This window comes from Electrophorus electricus, chromosome 17, assembly GCF_041902795.1.
Source record: "Electrophorus electricus isolate QZ-2024a chromosome 17, ASM4190279v1, whole genome shotgun sequence".
NCBI classification, from domain to species: domain Eukaryota; kingdom Metazoa; phylum Chordata; class Actinopteri; order Gymnotiformes; family Gymnotidae; genus Electrophorus; species Electrophorus electricus.
This window is the reverse complement of record NC_137513.1, coordinates 1,117,501-1,139,274: the sequence shown is the minus strand read 5'-3', so window position 1 is coordinate 1,139,274 and position 21,774 is coordinate 1,117,501. Positions and strand designations below refer to the sequence as shown.

The following is a 21,774-nucleotide window of genomic DNA, read 5'->3' as shown; positions in this document are numbered from 1 at the left end:
ATGCTGCGTTTGACCCCATGAGCCTGTGGACATGGTCCTCTCCTCAGTGCCGGGCCTCTGCCAATGTCTCCTGCTTAAAGACTCCATAATAGTTTCAGTCCCCAAAGACTCGTTTCTTTTTTTATTTTATTTATTTAATTTTTTTGGCGGTTGTTTTTTTTGGGGGTTGGCTTTGTTTTTTTTGTTTTGTTTTGTTTTCGTGTCCTAGCTCAAAGTATTTTTTCATGTTTACTATATGCTTGCTGTTGTTGCTTTTAAAGATATTGGGGACAAATACCCACACTCACTCAGTAAGCTCTCTCTGAGGCAGAGGCGTGTTCGCTTGGTCAGTGACGTCTCTCTGACACGGTGGGGGGGCAGACATCAACAAATCCCTGGTGTCTGCAGTTGATGCTTTGACTCCTTGAAAGAAGAGGCGTCTTCCCTTTCTGGCAGACGAATTTGGAAATTTGCTTTTGGAAAGATGGAGATTCAGTTTTTTTCCAGACTGTAGTGTGATGTCATCAGACTCTTCAGTCCGCTTTCACTTTTTTTTCCACTGAAGGTAGCGGACGTTCCCGCACAGCTGGCCCGTGTCTCTGTTCGGCCGGCTGGGCATGCGAGATGCTGCCGGTTGACTGAGGTTGCAGGATAATAACAGGACTATCACCCTGCAGCACGTGCACGTCCCCGGTGCACTTCCCCAGCATGTGTGCATCTCCGGTGCAGAAGTGGCTCGTAAGTTCCTCAGTCCCGAAACAAACCATTCCCTTCAGATCTCGCCATAGTGCAGATGTGTGTGAGCAGCTGCTCGGGAACCTGGCAGGTGTTTCGGACCTGGGCCCTTGTCGGGTCATGGACTGGTCATTACTCGCTCTCGCCTGTAAGAATCCAGATCCTTTTTGCTTCTCTGACAACTTCCTGCACCACTGTGAAGCTAAAACCCACATGGTTCTTACTGATCTTGTGAGAAATTCTGTTGGGTTTTTTGTTTTTTTTTTTGGTCAAAGTGTGTCACGTGATCGCTGTGCCTCAGACTCCCAGTCTGTTTCCAAAGCAAGCATCCATGCAGGCTTGGAAAATCTGGAAGACAATACTGAGTTTCTTCTCAGGTAATGGTCTACTGTTCAGCTCATAACTGAGTCACTGCAGAATTCACACATTCGCATAAAGCAGAACTGTGGGTGGAGGTTGGTGTGTGTAGGATGGTGGAGGTTGGTGTACGAAGAGGTCAGGGTTTGTTTTTTACACCTAGAAGGATGTTCTCTGTGTTTGAATTTCCACTTTATGTGGTGTGAAGGGCGCTGGTGAAGAAATAAGAGCTCCACAGTGCTGAGCTGTGTGTGTGCCATGCGATGAAAGTGTTGGGAAGGAGCTGGAATCTTGCAGAGGTCTGGAAATGTGTAGAAATGGAAGCAGACATGTGTGAGGAAGGTTGAGGACCTGGCTGGGCTCAGCACTAGAGCAGCAACACGGGGTGCTGTTTGGACCTCCGGTGTCCGTGTGAAGATGGCCTCCTCTGCAGGCCAGGCTGCATGGTGCTGACCCGTCACTCCTTCAGGGCGTTTCTGAGCTGAAGGAAAAACTGATGGGGTTTTCTGCTCTTTAAGTACGGGGCTTTTCCTCTGCATAGTTTGATGGAGTCTTCATTATTGCTTTACAGTCTGAATTTTTTTTTTAAAACATGAAAAAGATTTAAATTCAGTTTGATTTCAGCATTTAAAAAGATCCTGGATCATTTTAATTTGATGCTGTGATTCTACACTGAGAAACAGCAGAACATAGATGCTCATCAGCGTGTCCGGACCCCCGGCCGGGGCTGAGGCTTGTGTGTTGAAGTGTAAACCTCCCGCTGGGCTCGAGCCTGGGGCAGGGGGCCGTGCAGCAGCCGCAATCTCCGTTTTGATGAATCGTGTTCAGTGAGTCTTTTGAGCGGGCGGTGGGAGCGACTCTGGGAGCTATGAAAGGGGCCGGGGTGTCTCCGGAGTATAAGAGGTTCCGGCTCACCTTTGGGTGGAAGTGCCCAGATAATTAGACGCCTTCGCTGGGATCGCCGGCATGCTTTGTTCTGTGAGAGTCAAATATTAAGCTGATTGCGTGATCCCTCTCTGAGCGGGTCAGAGTTACACATCCAGCACAAGACGCCTAAGACACAGCAGCGATGCATCTTCACTCTGTTTGAACCGAATCAGTAACAAAGAGGAATTCCAGCCACAGCCATTAGACGGAAAGCACAAACGTGAGCAGTGAGCTAATACAGGCCAGCTAGCGTGATGTCATGTTTACGTTAATGCACAACTAACCCTATTAATATTAATGAAACTGAAAAATAATCCTCCACATTAGCACTTTTAGCATATGTATGTTGTGCTTTCATTTTCATATGTACATTGTTCCTTTTCATATTCATACGTACATTGTATTTCTTTAACAGAAGAAAGTTAAGGGGTTGTATGTGAATGTTTATATTCAGCAAGCAGTAAATCAAAGCTTTGACACTCTGCATGCGAGGCCTGTGTGCTGGGAGCTAAAGAGACCTCTGTAGGGTGGGGAGGGTTTCCACTGGAGGTCTGAAACAGAGACCAGCTATAAAACTTTATTAATAATAATAATAATAATAAGAGGGATAATTAAGACTGGCCCCCGGACTGTAGTGACGTCAGTAACACAGACCCTCTGTTTGTTGTGAAAGTTTAAAGCTTCAGTCTCTGCATTTTTAAAACCAAATCTTTGCAGTTTAGGTTTGTGTGAATATGATGGTGGTGGATAATTAGAGCTTTGTGACTCCAGAGCTTTGAATGTTTGTGTTCAGTTCAGACTAAACTTGGAAGCTATTTGATCAAAGTCCTCGGCTAATTAAGTTTGAAAGTGAATTAGTTTTCCATTTTTGTTGTAGTTTAATTTTTCCACACTCACCATATTTATAAATAAGGATTATAGTCCAAGTCCAGCTTGGTGTGTGTGTGTGTGTGTGTGTGTGTGTGTGTGTGTGTGTGTGTGTGTGTGTGTGTGTGTATTGTACCCCATGATGCCAAGTCGTGGAGCCTCATCCTGGACATCCATTTAAGTTCTGTTCCTGGATCAGCTCTGTCCATCAGTGCATTAGTGGAGGGCTAATGCCCGTGAGGGGTAGTTGACGATGTATGTGTGTTTGTTGTGTTGCCTCTTCATCCGTGACGCAGGAGTCTGATTGGTCTTCAAGAGGGGAGCTGGCTAATGTCCTGTCTGAGGTCACAACTGGGCGATAGTGATGTTGATCCAGGAACAGAACATGAATGTTTACCCAGGGTCAAAATCACCATGTCCTCATCCCTCGCCCTGTCTCTCTCCTGTCTCTCTCTCTCCTGTCTCTCCCCGTCTCACCCCTGTCTCTCTCCCTCGCCTTCTCTCTCTCCTGTCGTCTCTCTCTCTCTCTCCTGTCTCTCTCTCTCCTGTCTCTCTCTCTCCTGTCTCTCCCCGTCTCACCCGTCTCTCTCCCTCGCCATCTCTCTCTCTCTCTCTCCTGTCTCTCTCTCTCTCTCTCTCTCTCCTGTCTCTCTCTCTCTCTCCCTCGCCCTCTCTCTTATTTCACCCTCACTCTTTTTGTTGTTTTCTCTGATGGAATGGAATGGCTTTGAATGATGGGAAGCTGTCTGGAATTCTGGGATATCCTTCCCCTGCTAGTCTGGAATTCTGGGATATCCTTCCCCTGGTTTCCTGCTTGTGGTATGGCAGAGAAAATTCACAGCCAGTAGTTCTGGTGTCTGAGAAGATTGACGTTTGGTTTGAGGTTTCCGTGTAACGGAGCAGCTGTGGTATGGGTGGGTGTAGTGTGAACGGGGTGGGTGGGGGGTGTTTGAATCATAAATATAGCTGAAGTTTAGTGGTGTGCAGGGCATGGTTGTGAGAGTGTGTGAACAGGCACTTAAGTGTGAAGATGGTCCCTCCAGACCTTTATTCACCCAGAGAGGGGGTTGCACACACGGGTTTGGCTCCTCTCATGCTGCCTCTGATTGGCCTGAGGAGGCCCCTTCAGTGCAAACACAAAGGAGACGAGGAAGAGTGGCCTTCCTCATCTTCCTGGGGCTGTTAATCTTGCTCATTTCCCTCACCCATCCTCTCACTGTTTCTCATATACTGACTTTCCCATTAGGTCATAATATTCACTCTTTTTTTCATGAATATTTTTTTGTCTTTTCTTTGTGCGCTTGTTTCCCCTCTGTGTACATCTGGACTTCAGATCTCTTATAGCTGCAGCAGCGTCGTTTCTGTCGAAGGTGCCCAGCTGAGCAGCAGGGCATTCTGCTTGTTCTCTGCTGTGCGGTTGTTAACGTTCAGCAGGGTCATGGTGCTGGCAGACTTTGGTGAGTTTCTCAGCTGGTTCTCCGGTCCTGACAAACGGCAGTGTGTTGTCTGAACCCTCCTGTTCTCCAACATAAACCAAACCTCGCACACAAGTAGTTAACCTGCCCATAACCCCGCCCCTGAGCTGTGGGTTGGTCTGCTAAAGAATGGATCCTCAGGACCTTTTCTCATGGAGAACAGCAGGGTTTCTCTTTTAGGATCTCCATGATGGGAGTTCCCTGCTGCTCTGTTCAGATGGTGGTTTCCTGGGCCACTCCACACACACACACACACACACACACACACTTTCTCAGGCTCCAACCACAGCCCCCTGACGGTTGGTTCAGCTAATCGCCCCCTCCCCCCCTCCCCTCTTCTCGCCTGCCCTGAAGGCCAGATCCCCTGCTGGCTTTCCGGTGTTCCTGCCCGGACTGTATTTGCTGCATGGTCCGTATGGCTTTTGTGCGGCTTGTGTTTGGCTCTTCCCAGTCCAGGAGGTTGACCTGGTTGTGGTGGGCTGGGCTCTGATTGGCTGGGCTTCATGCCAGCAACAGGGCTATGCCTCATTCTACTTCCTGTGTGTGTGTGTGTGCGTGTGTGCGTGTGTGCGTGTGTGCGTGTGTGCGTGTGTGCGTGTGTGCGCGTGTGCGCGTGTCCGTGTGTGCGTGTGTGCGTGTGTGTGTGTGTGTGTGTGTGTGTGTGTGTGTGTGTCCCAGGCCTCCTACTCAGATCTGTGCCTACCAGAGCCTCCTGAACCTGCTGGTGTGTGGCTGTGTTGTCTGGGAGGCAGAGACAGTTTTCCTGGGAGATAGGAAGATCTAAAATTAGCACCTTGTGTCAGACAGGCGCTCCACTGGGCCTTTTATCCAGAGTTTTATCATCACTTTCACATCTCTGTCTCTCTCTCCTCTCTTTCCCTCTCTCTCCCTCTCTCTCGTTCACTACTGTCTGTTTCCCTCTGTCTTTTACCCAGATTTCTCCCTGATGTGGCAGGACTTTTTGTCCAGTCCTAAAAGGCTGCTGTCTAAATCCGCTACACAGTGTTGATTGCTTTCTGTCTGTTTACAGTGTGATTCCGTGTCCATGACAACCAGAGCCAGAAGATGAAATGTCACTGCAGTGGGTGGTTAACCTGACAGCTGCTTACTGTCTTGTGCTCTTAGCAAAACCGTGTGTGTGTGCCTGTGCTGGCATCTGCAGCACTGGTCTTTGTAGTACTGATGATGCAGATGGTACTAATATGGACGTGGTTCCTATAACCGCTTCCTCTGAGCTCTGGGACCAAACTCAGATGTTCCTCCTGGGGGTTTAGGAGGACTTTGATCAATTAAGTCCTCAGATGATGTGGAAAATGTGGTCAGAATAGTACAGCCTCTCCATAAAGGAGTCGCCCATGTGTTTGTAATAGCAACGTAACCTTGGCTTGGTCATGTCTGTGAATGAGCACACAGTCCCACTGGATCACTCACTGGCTATTGATACCAGTACATTACTGGAAGGTTTTGGTTAATGAGCTGCAATCAACCACTGACTGGCAGCCTGAGCAGAGAGGCTGAGAGGTGAGTGATGCAGTGAGGCAGAGAGGGGAGTGTAGCTGAGAGGTGAGTGATGCAGAGAGGGGAGTGTGGCTGAGAGGTGAGTGATGCAGAGAGGGGAGTGTGGCTGAGAGGTGAGTGATGCAGAGAGGGGAGTGTAGCTGAGAGGTGAGTGATGCAGAGAGGGGAGTGTAGCTGAGAGGTGAGTGATGCAGAGAGGGGAGTGTAGCTGAGAGGTGAGTGATGCAGAGAGGGGAGTGTGGCTGAGAGGTGAGTGATGCAGAGAGGGGAGTGTGGCTGAGAGGTGAGTGATGCAGAGAGGGGAGTGTGGCTGAGAGGTGAGTGATGCAGAGAGGGGAGTGTGGCTGAGAGGTGAGTGATGCAGAGAGGGGAGTGTGGCTGAGAGGTGAGTGATGCAGAGAGGGGAGTGTAGCTGAGAGGTGAGTGATGCAGAGAGGAGCTGGAGCTCTTGTTTGTTTTCCTACTCATACCTCACAACGCACACACGCGCACACACACACACACACGAGCTCTAAAACCTTCACCAATCAGATTTATATATTTGTTTTATTACCAAATGCTGTCAACGCCAGTTCACACGTCTAGACTTGTGACAAGGTCAGCAGATTTCACACAGCTAAATGATGTCTTTTTTAGTTTTATTCTACACACTACAGGTGGAGTAATCATTAGATGTGGAAAATATAGTTTGGTCGCAAGTCATAACTATAGATATTTCTAAACAAAATGCTGCAGTTTAGCTAATGAGGAGCCAGTGAGAGACCCGGAGAGGTGGAGGGCTGCGTTCTGGTCTCCTGAGAGGTGGAGGGCTGCGTTCTGGTCTCCTGAGAGGTGGAGGGCTGCGTTCTGGTCTCCTGAGAGGTGGAGGGTTGCGTTCTGGTCTCCTGAGAGGTGGAGGGTTGCGTTCTGGTCTCCTGAGAGGTGGAGGGCTGCGTTCTGGTCTCCTGAGAGGTGGAGGGCTGCGTTCTGGTCTCCTGAGAGGTGGAGGGTTGCGTTCTGGTCTCCTGAGAGGTGGAGGGTTGCGTTCTGGTCTCCTGAGAGGTGGAGGGTTGCGTTCTGGTCTCCTGAGAGGTGGAGGGTTGCGTTCTGGTCTCCTGAGAGGTGGAGGGTTGGGTTCTGGTCTCCTGAGAGGTGGAGGGCTGGGTTCTGGTCTCCTGAGAGGTGGAGGGCTGCGTTCTGGTCTCCTGAGAGGTGGAGGGCTGCGTTCTGGTCTCCTGAGAGGTGGAGGGCTGCGTTCTGGTCTCCTGAGAGGTGGAGGGCTGCGTTCTGGTCTCCTGAGAGGTGGAGGGCTGCGTTCTGGTCTCCTGAGAGGTGGAGGGTTCGTTCTCCTGGTCCTCCGTAACCCTCTCAGTGAGATTCCTCGGTGGGTTTTGTTGAAAAGGCCCCCTGAAGTCTGGATGGATACGTTTGTCTGTTCAAGGTCATCGGATGCTGATTTATTTATTGCTTTGATAAAGCTACGAAACATAAGATATGAATCCACCACAACCCAAAGTTTTTCATGTGGCTTTTGGTCTTTAGATTCCTTGGTGTGCTGCCTTGGCTCGGGATGGTAATGTCGACCCACTTGGCTGCCCACTGAACAGTCTTCCAAGCCCCAGCCCTGGAATGTCTCTTAATACAGCAGGAATCATTTTGCAGCATCCCTATATTTCCTGGCAGGGCTTGCGATCATAAATATGCTGCAGTCCCGGGGGGCCTGGAGGAGAAGAAGACCCCTCAGGATTTGTCAGCGAAGATACACGGGCTTTATTTCAGATAGCTCGCATTTTGGCTGCTGTTTATGGCCGCGGGAATGGCGAGGGGGGCGGGTTGTCTCAGTCCAACGGAATGTTCTCCCAACATCCATGATTACTGAAAACCAACTGAACATTACACATCGCTGTTGTTTAATTCTCTCATCCATCAGAAATGGGTAGCGAAGGGCTGGGAATAGTAGAGTAGGAAAGTAGAGAAGAGAAGGCTGCTGATACCACTGGCCGCTGAGTGATCATTGGTTCCACAGTCTGGTCTACTGTGGCCTGAGAGTTGTTTTTTTTGTTCTGTAAGAAGTGTCCTGATTTTGTTTTTTAACTGCTCTAATCCCACCAGATATATATGGCTGCAAAAACTATTTGTTTTTGCCTAGACCATGTCTGTAGCAGACCTGACCCACAGTAGACCGGACCACAGCTGGCCAGGTTGTGCTGCACTCTGCCTCCTACCCATAGCATCGGTCCAGACACTGTGCCGGGTCAGACACGCCGTGCGGGGGGGGTCAGAGATCGGCAGACTATCGTCCTGCTCCACGACTCCGTGGATGTTAGCAGACTGCCACAGGCTGTCAGTGGTTGGTTTGTCCTTAGTCGCAAGCTGCTTCCTTTGGAACGCTCTACCTTCTCCACCAACCAGGAATTCAAGTGAACTTATAGAGACGTGGGATTCAAGTCTGTACTTAGAATTCAAATCCTGGATTTTGTAATCCCTTGTAGTTGATTAAATGATTAATGTAACTGGTTGTCCACTTTGTCATCATCCCTGACTCCTAGATAAAGGGAAGGTGGAAAACCTGTAGGACCTGGAACCTGAGGACTGGGATCTGATTGCCTGTATCCTACACTGGGATCTGATTACCTTTGGTATAGTGAGTAACCTTGTTTTACCTGTAGCATGTGGAGTAGTGTGTGTGGAGCAGTGTGTATGCGTGTGTGATGAGATGCAGATGAGGCTCCCCAGGCTCAGTGGAGGTCATGGGGTCATGGGTCTAGTTCTGTGTCCATGGTCTTCTACCTGCGTGAAAGTGCAGAGAACCTCCGGTCGTTACTGCCTGTGGAGGCACAGTGGTATCGTTGGTGGCCAGTAGGTATATAAACAAACAACCAACAAGCCAAATGGATATGGAGTCAGTGAACAAACGAGAGAGAGGGGTAATGAGAGGGAGAGAGGGAGAGAGCTGGAGCTCCGTTTTCTCGGTGGACATCATCTCGGCGAGGTTGTGTAGCATAACCTCGCTTATTTCACGTCTTTTGTCCTCTGGTCATTTTTCACGTCTCTGGTCTCGTAGCCGTAATCGCAGACGGCGTTGTTGTTGCTCAGTAAGTAGAATAATCCCCCCCCCCCCCCCCCCCCCCCCACACACACACACACACACACACACACACACACACACACACACACACACACACACACACACACACACACACACACACACAAAAACACAACACAAAAAAACACCTTCTTATTCTGTCCAGTTCGAGCTGCACCGAACCAGTCCAGTCCAGTCCAGTGTTCTCCACAAAAAAGCAAGAGTCCGACCGGCCAGCACCGCTGCAGTCCTGGTCACACACCTCGTACCTGGGCATTCTGTCCTCGCCGAACACAAGCGCAGATAAAGATTTTCTCAGTCTAACTTCCACAGGTGTGGAAGGAGAAGGAGTCTGACTGACTTACTGCTCTGAGCCGTGTGTTCAGGACAAAGAAAACCTAGCGGAGGAAGATAAACAGATCGAAAGGGGCATTCAAGCGCAGACTGACTGGTCTGTCGTCGCGTGTGCCTGTTAAAACCCGTGTCAGGATTTTAGGTGGTGCTGTGAGGTTTTATTTCCACTTTCCCATCAGGCCAGCGAGCTCCCTCAGAGTTTCACCACAGTCAGTACAACTGACTCTTCTGAATGGGTTTTAAGACATTTTCAAAGTAGAGGGTTAACAAAAACGATGTGTAGTAGCATAAACCAGGCAGTGTGGTTTCCCCCGTGGTCACATTCCTGTCACTGCGCCATAAATAAAGTTTGACAAAACGGCTTCTCTCTGCTGGCTTGCAGTGTGTCGAGGAGGCGCGGCAGCTGAAATCCGTCATTTTCTTAACTGTGTCTTGAGTAGAAGGAACTCGGGAACAGTGCTGAGGAGAATCAGCTCTTCTGTTAAACACAGACCTTCCCTCATCCACCTGGTGAGAAAAGGTGTGGTTGTTCTCACGCATCTGCGGAGGACGTCACGTCCCAGGTAGCGTTTCCTGGTGACACAGGAAGCAGGTCTGTGCAGGCGATGGCATTTTCCAGACGCTACTCACTTGGTCAGAGGTGTTTGGCTGGGACAGATCACTGTACAGTCTGCTGGTCTTCAGGTTGAGCTTTGCTGGGGTCGTCGTACGGCGTGCTGTAAATCACCCAGCATGCCCCAGAGTCCGGTATTGAGCTGGGCAGTTCCTGTTTTACAGGTCTCAGGGCCAGGCCCCTCCCCACACGTCTCTTTATTGCTTTTCTATTAAATGTCTGGGTTTCCAGTAACCCTGGAGCTGAGTCAGCAGAGAGAATCCTCTCTGACTAGAGTGGTCTGTTCTCTGTAAACAGGGTCAGTGCTGTAATACATGAAAGGGTCACCGTCCAGTTCGTAGCTCTCTTAAATGCCCACAAATGTGCATGTCTGCCTACCCCACAGGGGGCGCAGCAGAGTCCTGCTTGCTGTGGGGGGTCTTTGTTAGGGTCCTGACTCTGCTGTTTGTGAGGTTATGTGAGGTTATGCTGGTGGAATGTTGTTTAGTAATGAATTAAAATGTCCTTCATGGTTAACGGTGTTCCACTAAACAAAGCTGGGGTGGCGTGCAATGAGAGTGGCATTCTTCAGGACAGTCTGCTGCCTTGCTAGGATGATCAAAGCTTGTAGCAGCTCCGAGTTTGTCTGTGGGAGCGCCCGTGTCCGTCTGCCTCTCCCTGTGGTCACGGTCCAATTCTCTGTGCTCCCTGCTCATGGCAGCCGAGGGCCTCTTCTGTTTAGCTAATCCAGCTGTTGTGTTCCAGCCCTACTCTTCCCCTACACATCTGTCTGTGACAAGGAGACGAACAGATCCCACAGTGTGAATGGGAACGCTGGGACCACCGGCTCCCACCTACACCGGTGCCATGGCGGCAGTCCCTCGCCGGGCCCCAGAGCCTGGGGTATCTCTCAGGGTTAGTACCATGTCTGCGTGTGGTATTCTGCACTGCAGTGACAGACGTCCCCTCGGAGTCTCCTCTGCTGTTCTGCAGGACGTCCTCCGTCTGCTGGCAGCAGGGGCTCCGTGGATCTGGCTGTGGCTTTTTCTCTGGCACGAATGCCAGACAATACGGCTGCGGTCTCCGACATCAGGACAGTGTTGTATAACTTTGGCATACACACGCCGACATCTCAGATACCCCTGGTTACTTTTTAACGGCACACTGTAAACAGCACAGCCCTCACATGCCTGCTCACTCGCTCTCACACCCACACACACACGCGCGTGTGCATGCGTCTCACATTCTCTGGTCAGCGTTAACAGTGTCCAGTGTCTCCTCTTGGGCTCCTGTGTGTGGTGAGCTGTCTGTTCCGTGTGTCCCACACTGCGAGGTCAGACCCGTGTCCCGTGAGAGCACGGGACGCCGCCTGTCGCCACTGCGGCTCAGATGTGTCTCCTCCACGTCCTGACAAACTCTTTCCAGGCTACCCTGCCCGCTTTTCCCTGGAGCGCCGCTGTTCCCTGTGGTCCGTGCGCTCCACTGAACAACTGCTCCACGTGGGTCAGAACCCTCTCTCTCTGCACTGCTGCGTGACCTCCGTGAATTGTGAGCACTCAATTCCATAGGAGGCCAGACATGCGTCTTTAAAATTTCCCACATTTAGGATGCTGCAGAGTTTGTGGCCTTGACACTCTCATTCTCTCTTGATAAACTGGAGCTGTGGGTTTGTGATTGGGTATCCCGGCTCCTTCCCAAGCATCTCCAGCAGGAAGTCTGCAGGCCCCCCCTTCTTGCTCAGCCCACCAGTCTCAGTGTAATATCTATCACGATGTCTTGCTCCCTCCGTCTGCTCTCCCAAGCCCGGCCGCTGCTCACCACGGCAGGGCTGTTTCCGGGGCAACGCCGCTCCCTGCCCCGGCAGGGCTGTTTCCGGGGCAACGCCGCTCCCTGCCCCAGGAGGGCTGTTTCCGAGGCAACGCCGCTCCCTGCCCCAGCAGGGCTGTTTCCGGGGCAACGCCGCTCCCTGCCCCAGCAGGGCTGTTTCCGGGGCAACGCCGCTCCCTGCCCCAGCAAGAATGATGACGCGTTTTAACTTTGGCAGCTCAGAAAAACAGTTTGTCATGATCACCTTCAGTACACATCTGTATGAGCCAGCTCGGCCTCCCTCGGGAGCGCCGCCCCTCCCCCACTCTGTTAAAGGGCTGGATTATGGAGGTCCTGAGAGTGATTTCTCTCACACAGACTCCATCCCTGAGGGCATGTTCGCTTTCACTGCCATTAAAGCACTTTAGCATGGTGCTAACTGTTCTCCATTGGCTTTCATGCATTATTTAGCGGCATTAGCTTTTTGGGGTCAGCTTAGTCTGTTAGCTTGCTAGCCTTTGGGGCTTCCGCCTGAGGGGCTCAGACCAAAGAGGTGAAGGAGGTTGATAAGTCAGAGAGGGACCAGACCCGCGGATGCTGGCGTGCCTGCTCGTGTGGGCGTCGAAGGGGCTCACACTCACAACTCACTGACCCTCAGAGCCCCGAGTTCCAGACACAGGGCTCCACAGACACCACAGGGGTGTGTGACCTCTGACCTCAGACACCCATGAGGTCGAGCGTGGTGTTTGGTTTCCTCCAGCATGGTGTTCCTCATGCTGGGGAGAGTTCAGTTCTCTGTAGGATGGTAGTTTTTAGGGGCCTGCAGACAACAGCTCTGTTTTAAAACCCTGTGGGTCGCTGGGGTTCATGGGAAGGTGAGAGGTGAGGAGAGAGAGGATGTTTGAAGGCCAGGTTGTTACTGCTTCTGTGCTAAAGCTATGACCTTTGACCTCTTCCCCCATTCCCCAGTGCAGCTTGCATGAGTTGTTCATCAGAGCAGAGAAATGACCCTGAATGTAACCTGACAGCTGTTCCGCCACACACACACACACACACACACACACACACACACACAAACACACACACTCCTGCCTCCCCTCTAAACATAGCAGCTGAATCTCCAGGAGTGGCGGTGGGTGTTATGGGCACTGTTGTGGTGGTGTGGGCACTGCTCCAGTTACAGGCCAGGCAGACTGAACACAGGAAGGGGCTGGGGTGTGTGTGTTTGTGTGTGGGGGGGGGGGTTGAGTTAAGGTGGGGGGTTGATTTAAGGCAAGGGGTTGAGTTGGGGGGTGTTTGACTTGAACAGACTGTCGATCCTCCATGAAACCATGAAATCCTCCATGTGTTATTAGTAAGCAGCTCGATGTAGCTAACCTTGTCTGAGAGCCTGGTCCAAACATGGCTCAGTGTGTGTGCTTCTGTGGGTGTGTTAATTCAGTTTAGCTTTACTGGCCGGTTGCCAAAGTAGAATACTGTGAACTAAATGTACCAGCAGTAATAGGAGAGCCAGTAAATGTCTGATACACACAAACCTCTCTAGTGCTCCTTAATGGGCATGTGGCACAGCTTTGTGTTAGGAGTAGGCATGGTAACACACATCACTGTGACAACAGTGCAGCACAGCTCAGAAAAACATTGTGTGTGTGTGTGTGTGTGTGTGTGTGTGTGTGTGTGTGTGAGTGAGAGAGAAAGGTGACTGGTGGAGGTCTTGTCCAGATTCCCCTCAGTTTCGTGCTGTGTAGCGGTGGTCTCCAGGAGTGTCACACATGCACGTTTTAATGAGGGGAGGAGAGGTTACGCCTTACTAGGTGCAGGTCATGTGACATGACTAAAGGCTACAGTGTTGCAGTGAAGCCCCTCCCCCAACGACCCGGACCTTCACAAGTAATCGAGCGATTGTGTGACGAGCTTAATGTGCGTGTGTGTGTGTGTGTGTGTGTGTGTGTGTAGGTACTGTGTCTTCTGTGGTTTTAAAAGCAGACAGGATGAGCTGTTGTACTGTAGCCAAACCTGAGCCTGCTGTACCTGAGATATGTATGCTAGTTAGTAATGTTCACCTATGTCATGCATTATGACCTCGTCGTGTGTTAACTGGTATGTCACTTTTGTAGGTTCAGTCACATTTGTTTCAATAAAACCTTTTAAAAAAAATCTCTCATTTGATTGTAGCCTGCAGTCATACCTTACAAACACATCAAGAGATTAGGGTGGGGTGTGTGATCACTGATTGGCTGAGGGAGTGTATGATCATTGCTGATTGGTTGAGGGGTTGTGCAATCATCGCTGAACTGGCTGAGGTGCAGCTGATATGAGCCACATTATGTGGTAATGCAGATTAAATGCAGCTCACACTCCCCCAGAGCACTGGAGAGTGTGTGCATGGGAGTTCCACGGGTCATGCAGAGGTCAGAAGGAAGTGTGAGCCCCCTGCAACCCGGGCCACCGACAGTACCGTGGTGAACGTGGCCATGTTGTGTTGTGGTGTATTCATTAGTTCCAGCGTCTGTCTTGGAGCTCCTGTGGGACGTTTGTGTATGTGTGTGTGTTTGGGTGTGGCGAGTGTCTGCTCCGTTTCCGGCGGGTCTGTGCTGACTACCCTTCCCGTGTTGGGTGATCCGCCTCCTTCCCAATCCTCTGTGTGAGGGAGCACGCTGGCAGAACGGAGGTCTCTGTGTGCTGGGTGGGGGACTCTGGCATTCTCCAGCGTGTAGACCCACAGCAGCTGCGGCTCCACTGCTGGGAGCCTCAGAGGAGGAGGGATTGATATTTAACTTCAGTAACACCTGCTACTCCATGCCAACACAGCTTAGTATTGACAGACAGACAGACCCCGCCCCACATATGTTAATGAAGGATGGAGAAAGTCAGGTCTGCTGTGTGCTCGCTCTCGTTCTCACACACACAGGCTCCCTCTCGCTCACTCGCTGTGTGGGGGTGTGGGGGTGTGGGGGTTGCGGGGAGGAGTTCTTGTTTCTTTTCTTCTTTGCCTACTGTGTCATGTGCATATGTTGTCTGTACTCTATGCAAAGTAAACCCTAGCAGACACACGGCCTGGTGTGGGGGGGGGGGGGGGGTGTAGTGGTTAGAGGTCAAGCAGGAGGAAGGAATTTTCCCCCTGCTTCAGTGACCTTTGACCCTGCACCTCTCCGGTCCAGGGGCGGAGCAGGGGACACAATACTGTGCGTCTCTCACAGTCGACGCCCCATCCTGCCAGCTGTCTCTGCTAAATGAAATCTCACACTCTGTGCCACAGGCAGCAGGAGTCAAGATTAAAGTCGCTTTCAGAAAGCAGCTTTTGTGTGGCTAGGCTAACGACAGAACAACACCCCCGCTCTCTCTCTACCCCCACCCCCACTCTCTCGCTCCCTCGCTCTCTCTCTCTCATTTTCTCCTTTCCTCTCTTTTCTGTGCATGTCTGTTTCTCAGTTTTCTGCTACTTCACTAAGCCCTTTGACATTCTGGCATCTGTTTTCTGCACCAACACTTTAATTTATCACTGAATTATTAGCTGAGATCCCTCAAGATCCCACATTGTGCTTGGGACTTTGACATGGTGTGTGTGTGTGTGTGTGTGTGTGTGTGTGTGTGTGTGTGTGTGTGTGTGTGTGTGTGTGTGTGTGTGTGTGTGTGTGTGTCTGTCTTGTCTACTTGTGAAGGTGTTCACTAGGGGGGTAGTTTCTATGGCAACCAAACCGCTCTATCCAAAAGCAATTTAGCCTTTGAATCGCTGTGCAACTGAACTGCACAATGGTCTGGCAAACGAACGTTTCAGGTGATAAACGCAGCGTGTTATTGCTACATCAAATCTAAGAGTCCAGGGAGGGACTCCAGACACTGTGGGCACAGAGGAGGGGTCCACAAACACCCGCCAGTCAGCCAGGAGACACCGTGACACAGAGGAGAGGGGACCCATCAGCCAAGCGTCTGTCCAGAAACGGGAGCTGAATTGATGGGACGCTGCATGTACTGATCGGGGGCTGGGCGACTTCCCTGATCTCATGGGTGGAGTTCTCTCTTGGGCTCCACCCTTCTTCTTGCTGTAAACCAGCCAGGACAGAGCTCCAGACACCTGCAGGCCACTCCCATAAAATGAGCCAATGAAATCGTAGCTGTCCCTGCTGGGGGCAGACCACTCATGACCAGAGGCTGACAGACTTCCTGTCCTGTGATTCCCGTCTGTTCCTGATGTCTGCCTCTGTCACGTCTGTGATGGTTTAGCAGCAGACTGAGTTGGATTCAGGGTCTCAAATGAGGTGACGCTTCCTAGATTCCAGACCAAGCTGTTCTTAAGAGGCTTAAAGTGTGTCAGGATGTGCACAGGCAGGCGGCCAGCAGCCTCACCGCACGGATGTGGACCGCTCCGAGATGAAGAGCGACGTTGGCGCAGCTCCGTGAAGCTCTAGAACTCTACAGCACTGAGAAGCTTCCAGAAACAGCCACACTATAAAGGTTTTATTGTTTAACTGAGAGAGAAAGATAGAAAGGGACATGGAGCGGGGAGGGGGATGGGGGGTAGTATTCCTACAGGAGAGAGAGAGAGAGCGAGAACACAACCTGGCAGTCCAGACTGACCGATATAAAAAGTCATGGCTACCCAGAGAACACAGAGCCACCCCTGAAAATAAATCAGCCTTGTACAGAACCTTACACACACTCATACTTACACACACACACTCTTACACACACACACACAGTTTTTTATATATATATATATATATATATATATATATATATATATATATATGTATATATATGTATATATATATATATATATATATATATATATATATATATGTGTATATATATATATATATATATATGTATATATATATATATATATATGTATATATATATATACACACACACACACTTACTTAGACACTTACACACATATATATATATACATATATATATATATATATATATATATATATATATATATATATATATATATATATATATATATATATATATATACACACACTTACACAAATTTACACACACACACACACTTACACGCACTGCAGTTCAGCGTAGAAGTTTGTTTCTAGTGTGACAAACTAAGGGAGAGATGTGAAATGATATAACGTGAGCAGCAGCAGTGTGAGTTACACCAGCCCTCCTACTCCACAGCACATGTCCAGCTGGGAGGCCACTGAGGTCCGTAATGTTTCGCGTTAGCGCAGTTGTGTCATTGGTCAGTCATATGACACTCATACATAATCCCGGGTAACACGGCGCAGTTTCCGCGTGAAGAGCGAGCCAGCTCGAGCGTCGTACTAGTGTAGAGCACTGGCTCCGGTCTCGTTTGCTGCACCAGGCCATTCGACCGGTACGATCAGCTTGAGCCGTCACCGGGATGAGAAACCGGGTTGTGTTAAATGTGATTTTTGTAGCTTCAGCAGAATACGTGCAGTTGTTCGTTCTGTACCACACATGCTCCTGACCACACAACTGGGAATCGCAAGCAGAACTTTTCACCCACTTCCGCTGGTCTTCTAGGAGTCCGTCAATCTCTCCGTGTCCCGGGAAACGACACTTCCGTTGTGTTGTGACTGTCAGAAGTTGGACAGCATTTCCAAAACGTAGCGCGCGTGCTGTCATTTTGAATGAAGCGTTTTCTGAATTTGTAGCGCGTGTTGTCATCTTGATGAATATGCTTTGTGCATTAATAAATACTTGTGTATTTGGGTCTTCCCAGCCACCGTAGTACCGTGCCTAACTGAAGAGCGATGGCACTTTCTTGGAACTGCTTGGTGGGCTCGCTTTTATTGCATAAATGTGTCTGTGCGGGCCCTTAGGTGTTTGGTGTTTTCTACTGCATGCGTCACATCTCTGTCCAGTGCGAGGCCAGCCACGTTCTCTCAGACTTGTGGTCACCCGGTCACGCGCCTAGTGCCGAGCCACTCAGAAGCCTCGTGCTGATTTATTTAGCAGGTTTGTTCTGTGCGCGCGGGAACGGAGCCGTGGGAGCTGCGTTTGGTCGGGGGGAGATCTTCCGCGAGCTCGCTGAGTTGGTGAGCCTACGTTGCCGCGGTTAAATCGGCCTGCTCGTCCACGCGCCCGTTCAACTTCAGAACATTTTAAAAGCACATGGGTGGTGTAAAAATGGAGGAAACGGTGATTTCTGTACCTGCAGTGTTTATTTCCAGACGCATCAGAAGGGAGGGGAGGTGTGTTGTGAGGAGTAAACTCCTCTTATTTATTCCTCTGGATGTTAGAGATACCAAAAGATTTACTCTCCCCTCCTCTCTCTCCTCTCCTCCTCTCCCTCTCTTGCTCATTCGATGCAGATGAAGCTGTGGAACAAGTATAAGGTGACCAGTATCCCCTCGCTTGTGTTTGTGGATGCAGCCACAGGAAAGGTGGTGTGTCGGAACGGTCTGCTGGTGGTAAGAGACGACCCTAAAGGTGAGGACTCCCCTCACAGCGCGCACCACCCTCCCCTCACAGCGCGCACCACCCTCCCCTCACAGCGCATACCACCCTCCCCTCACAGCGCGCACCACCCTCCCCTCACAGCGCGCACCACCCTCCCCTCACAGCGCGCACCACCCTCCCCTCACAGCGCGCACCACCCTCCCCTCAGATTCCTTCCTTATAAACAGAATATTTTCTGCCTCTGAAAGTCCGAAGACAGAAACCTGCCTGGACTTTGTTAGGGGCATATGATATTCTGGACTGGTATAAGGTGGATGTAGGTGGCTGTCATCTACAGTTGAGATGTGCATATTCCTGCTCCTGAATGGCACCCATCCCCCATTGGTCCGCGTCTGGCATCACAGAGTTCAGGAGGGAGCGGTTTTCCCATGAGCACAGTGACACACTCCCCTGTCACACTAATGAAGCATGGCGCTGGTGTTCATGTGTGATCGTGTGTGTGTGTTGCCTACCATGTTAATCAGTGGCCAGTTCCTGACCATATGCCAACTGCTATATGGACATTTGGCTAGCGGAACACTTTCACTACTAGTAGCATGAACATGGTAGCAGGTGGGTTGTATGTGGGTTGGTTTGTGTGTGTTTGTTTGTGTGTGTGTGTGTTTGTGTGTTTGTGTGTGAGTTGATTTGTGTGTGTGTGTGTGTGTGTGTCTGTGTTTGTGTGTGGGTTGATTTGTCTGTGTGTGTGTGTGTGTGTGTGTGTGTGTGTGTGTGTGTGGGTTGGTTTGTTTGTGTGTGTGTGTGTGTGTCTGGGTTGGTTGGTTGGTTTGTGTGTGTGTGTGGGGGGGGGTTGGTTTGTGTGTGTGGGGGGGGTTGGTTTGTTTGTGTGTGTTGGTTTGTGTGAGTGTTGGGGTGTGTGTGTGGGTTGGTGTAGGTTGGTTTGTGTGTGTGTGTGTGGGTTGGTTTGTGTGCAGTGTGTGTGTGTTGGTTTGTGTGCAGTGTGTGTGTGTGTGTGTGTTGGTTTGTGTGCAGTGTGTGTGTGTGTGTGTGTGTGTGTGTGTGGATTGGTTTGTGTGCAGTGTGTGTGTGTGTGTGTGTGGATTGGTTTGTGTGCAGTGTGTGTGTGTGTGAGAGAGATATGAGTTTGTTCTCTTTCTCTGTCTCAGGTCATTTTTTTAGCAGTGGTATCTGATATATTAAAGGCATGCTAAAAAGTCTCACTCTGTCTCGCAGGTCTGGAGTTCCCGTGGGGCCCAAAGCCATTTGCAGAGGTTGTGGATGGACCCCTGCTCAGAAGTGACAGGCAGACCACTGATAGCAGCTCCCTGGAGGGCTCCTGTGTGGGGGTGTACTTCTCCGCACACTGGGTGAGTGTGTGTGGGGAAGAAGGAGAATGTTCTGGGGTGGGGGGTGCATGTACAAGTTTGTGTGTGCTTGTGGGCGCACAAGTGTGTGTTTGCGTTTGCGTGTGTGCGTTTGCGTGTGTGCGTTTGCATGTGTGTGTGCGCGCGCGTATGTGCATGCGTGTGCACACATGTTTGTATATGCACATGAGTGTGTGTGCCCATGCTGGTGTGTGAGGGCGTGTGTGTATTCTGACACTTCAACACAGAGTCTTTCCATACACCAGAAGACTCAGACTGTTGTACGCACAAGCAGTCATGCAGTACTGACAGAATGAAAATTACGATGAATTATAATGTCACTAAAATTCACTTCCTAGATTTCACGTCCTTGACTTGCACATAATAGGTTGGACGTCATGGTGAGGTCGTGTGAGTCCAGCCTGGCTTCACTTTGAATATTGTTTAAATCAACATGGCTAAAGCCTACCGGTCTGCCTCACTGTCAGCAGCAGACGACTGTGTGTAATTCCCCCCAGTGCTCTCATCTAGAGAAAGACGATAAAGGATCACAGGGTTGTGGAGAGATTACAAACACAAAACTCTTCGAGGCACCTTCACATGGAGCGAGATGATCTGTTACACGTCATTGTGTGTTTTCTTTTTGTTGTTGCATAAAAACACGATTAATCAGCTCTTAGCAGTACTGAAGCCTCATTTGCATATGTCAACATCGTGCATTGGCAAATGGAAAAGATAAAAGTTGAGAGAGTCCTCCAGCTGCCGTGTGTGTGTGTGTGTGTGTGTGTGTGTGTGTGTGTGTGTGTGTGTGTGTGTGTGTGTGTGTGTGTGTGTGTGTGTGTGTGTGTGTGTGTGTGTGTGAGAGGCTGTGACGTGCAGCATTGTGTGTGTGAGCGGTTATGACGTGCGGCATGGCATGTACATACTAACAGAACCCCTTCGTATGAACCACGACGGGCCATTTCAACCCTCCAGTTCGGCGGCTTCCTCAGTCTGAGTATTTGTATACTTTTAGTGCATGATTGTGTCGTAGTATCCTCCATCTCTGGCGTGCTCATGAGGGGTCCACACCTGGAATCCATTCACGCTGCTTTTGTTAATAGCACTAAAGAAAGAAAAATGGAACCGGACTGAACTGAAAGGAATGTGGATCACATGTTGCATGGAAATGAGGTTTTTGTGGTGCTGTAGTATTTATTCTGCATACCCTTCTTTTCCTGCAGTCTTTGCTGTGAACTGTCAGTCAGTGCTATTTTCTCGTGGTTGGCGGGGCGTGGACATGCAGGCCATGTGTCACCATACAGTGTGACCGGGGGACGTGACACACTGGCCTAAAGGTTTGCTGTGTTTTGCTGACAGCACTTGTTAGAGCTGTTCGTTGTTATGGTAACTTTTGTCATAGTTTCAACATTGTTAGCCTGGACACTAAATGACAGCCACAGTAAGTTGAGGTGGGATTACAGTGATATACACGTAAACAGATACTGTGGATGGATTATTACACGTGTAAACAGATATTATGGATTGAGTGCTGCTGTTGGGATGAAAACAACTTGGAATCTCCAGTTGAACTGCGTTCATTTAGTCTGATAATCACAGTGTGCAAACACTCCAGCTGTAGGTGTGTGGGTGTGGGTGTGGGTGGGGGTGTGGGTGCAACAGCACTAACCCTGACCCCCAGACTCACTTTATTCATAATGCACACGGACCCTGATGCGTCAGTGTGCTTGTTATTCCATCACAGCATGCGTGTGTGTGTGGGTGTGACAGGGGTGTGTGTGTGGGGGTGACAGGGGTGTGTGTGTGGGGGTGACAGGGGTGGGGGTGACGGGTGTGGGTGTGGGGGTGACAGGGGTGTGGGTGTGTGTGTGGGTGTGACAGGGGTGTGTGTGTGGGGGGGTGACGGGTGTGTGTGTGGGGGTGACGGGTGTGTGTGTGGGGGTGACGGGTGTGTGTGTGGGGGTGACAGGGGTGTGGGTGTGTGTGGGGGTGACAAGGGTGTGTGTGGGGGTGACAGGGGTGTGTGTGGGGGTGACGGGGGTGTGGGGGTGACAGGGGTGTGGGTGTGTGGGGATGACAGGGGTGTGGTGCTGTGTGCTGATACTGACAGCAGAGAGCCAGAGGCTGTGTTCCCGATGGCATACTGCAGAGTACTCATGTACCAAGTGTGGCCACAGTAGTATGGGGTACTATGGGGTATTTAGTAGTATACAGCAGTATGTATGGGGTCTATAGTAGTGGTATACAGCAGTATGTATGGGGTCTATAGTAGTGGTATACAGCAGTATGTATGGGGTCTATAGTAGTAGTATACAGCAGTATGTATGGGGTCTATAGTAGTAGTGGTATACA

General features: G+C 50.3%; 1 protein-coding gene across 5 annotated transcripts in view; it reads left to right on the top strand.

The window, feature by feature from the left end:
- nxn (nucleoredoxin) overlaps positions 1–21,774 on the top strand; it is a 32,924-nt gene that overhangs the window by 4,387 nt on the left and 6,763 nt on the right. For 3 of the 5 annotated variants that reach the window (XM_027024698.3, XM_027024700.3, XM_081699978.1), the window contains exons 2-3: positions 17,971–18,088; positions 19,292–19,425. In XM_027024698.3, the coding sequence (XP_026880499.2) occupies positions 17,971–18,088; positions 19,292–19,425 (252 nt within the window). Of the gene's footprint in view, positions 1–8,389; positions 8,482–17,970; positions 18,089–19,291; positions 19,426–21,774 lie in introns of those variants that run through there. The other 2 variants (XM_027024699.3, XM_081699979.1) reach the window with 2 other exon arrangements.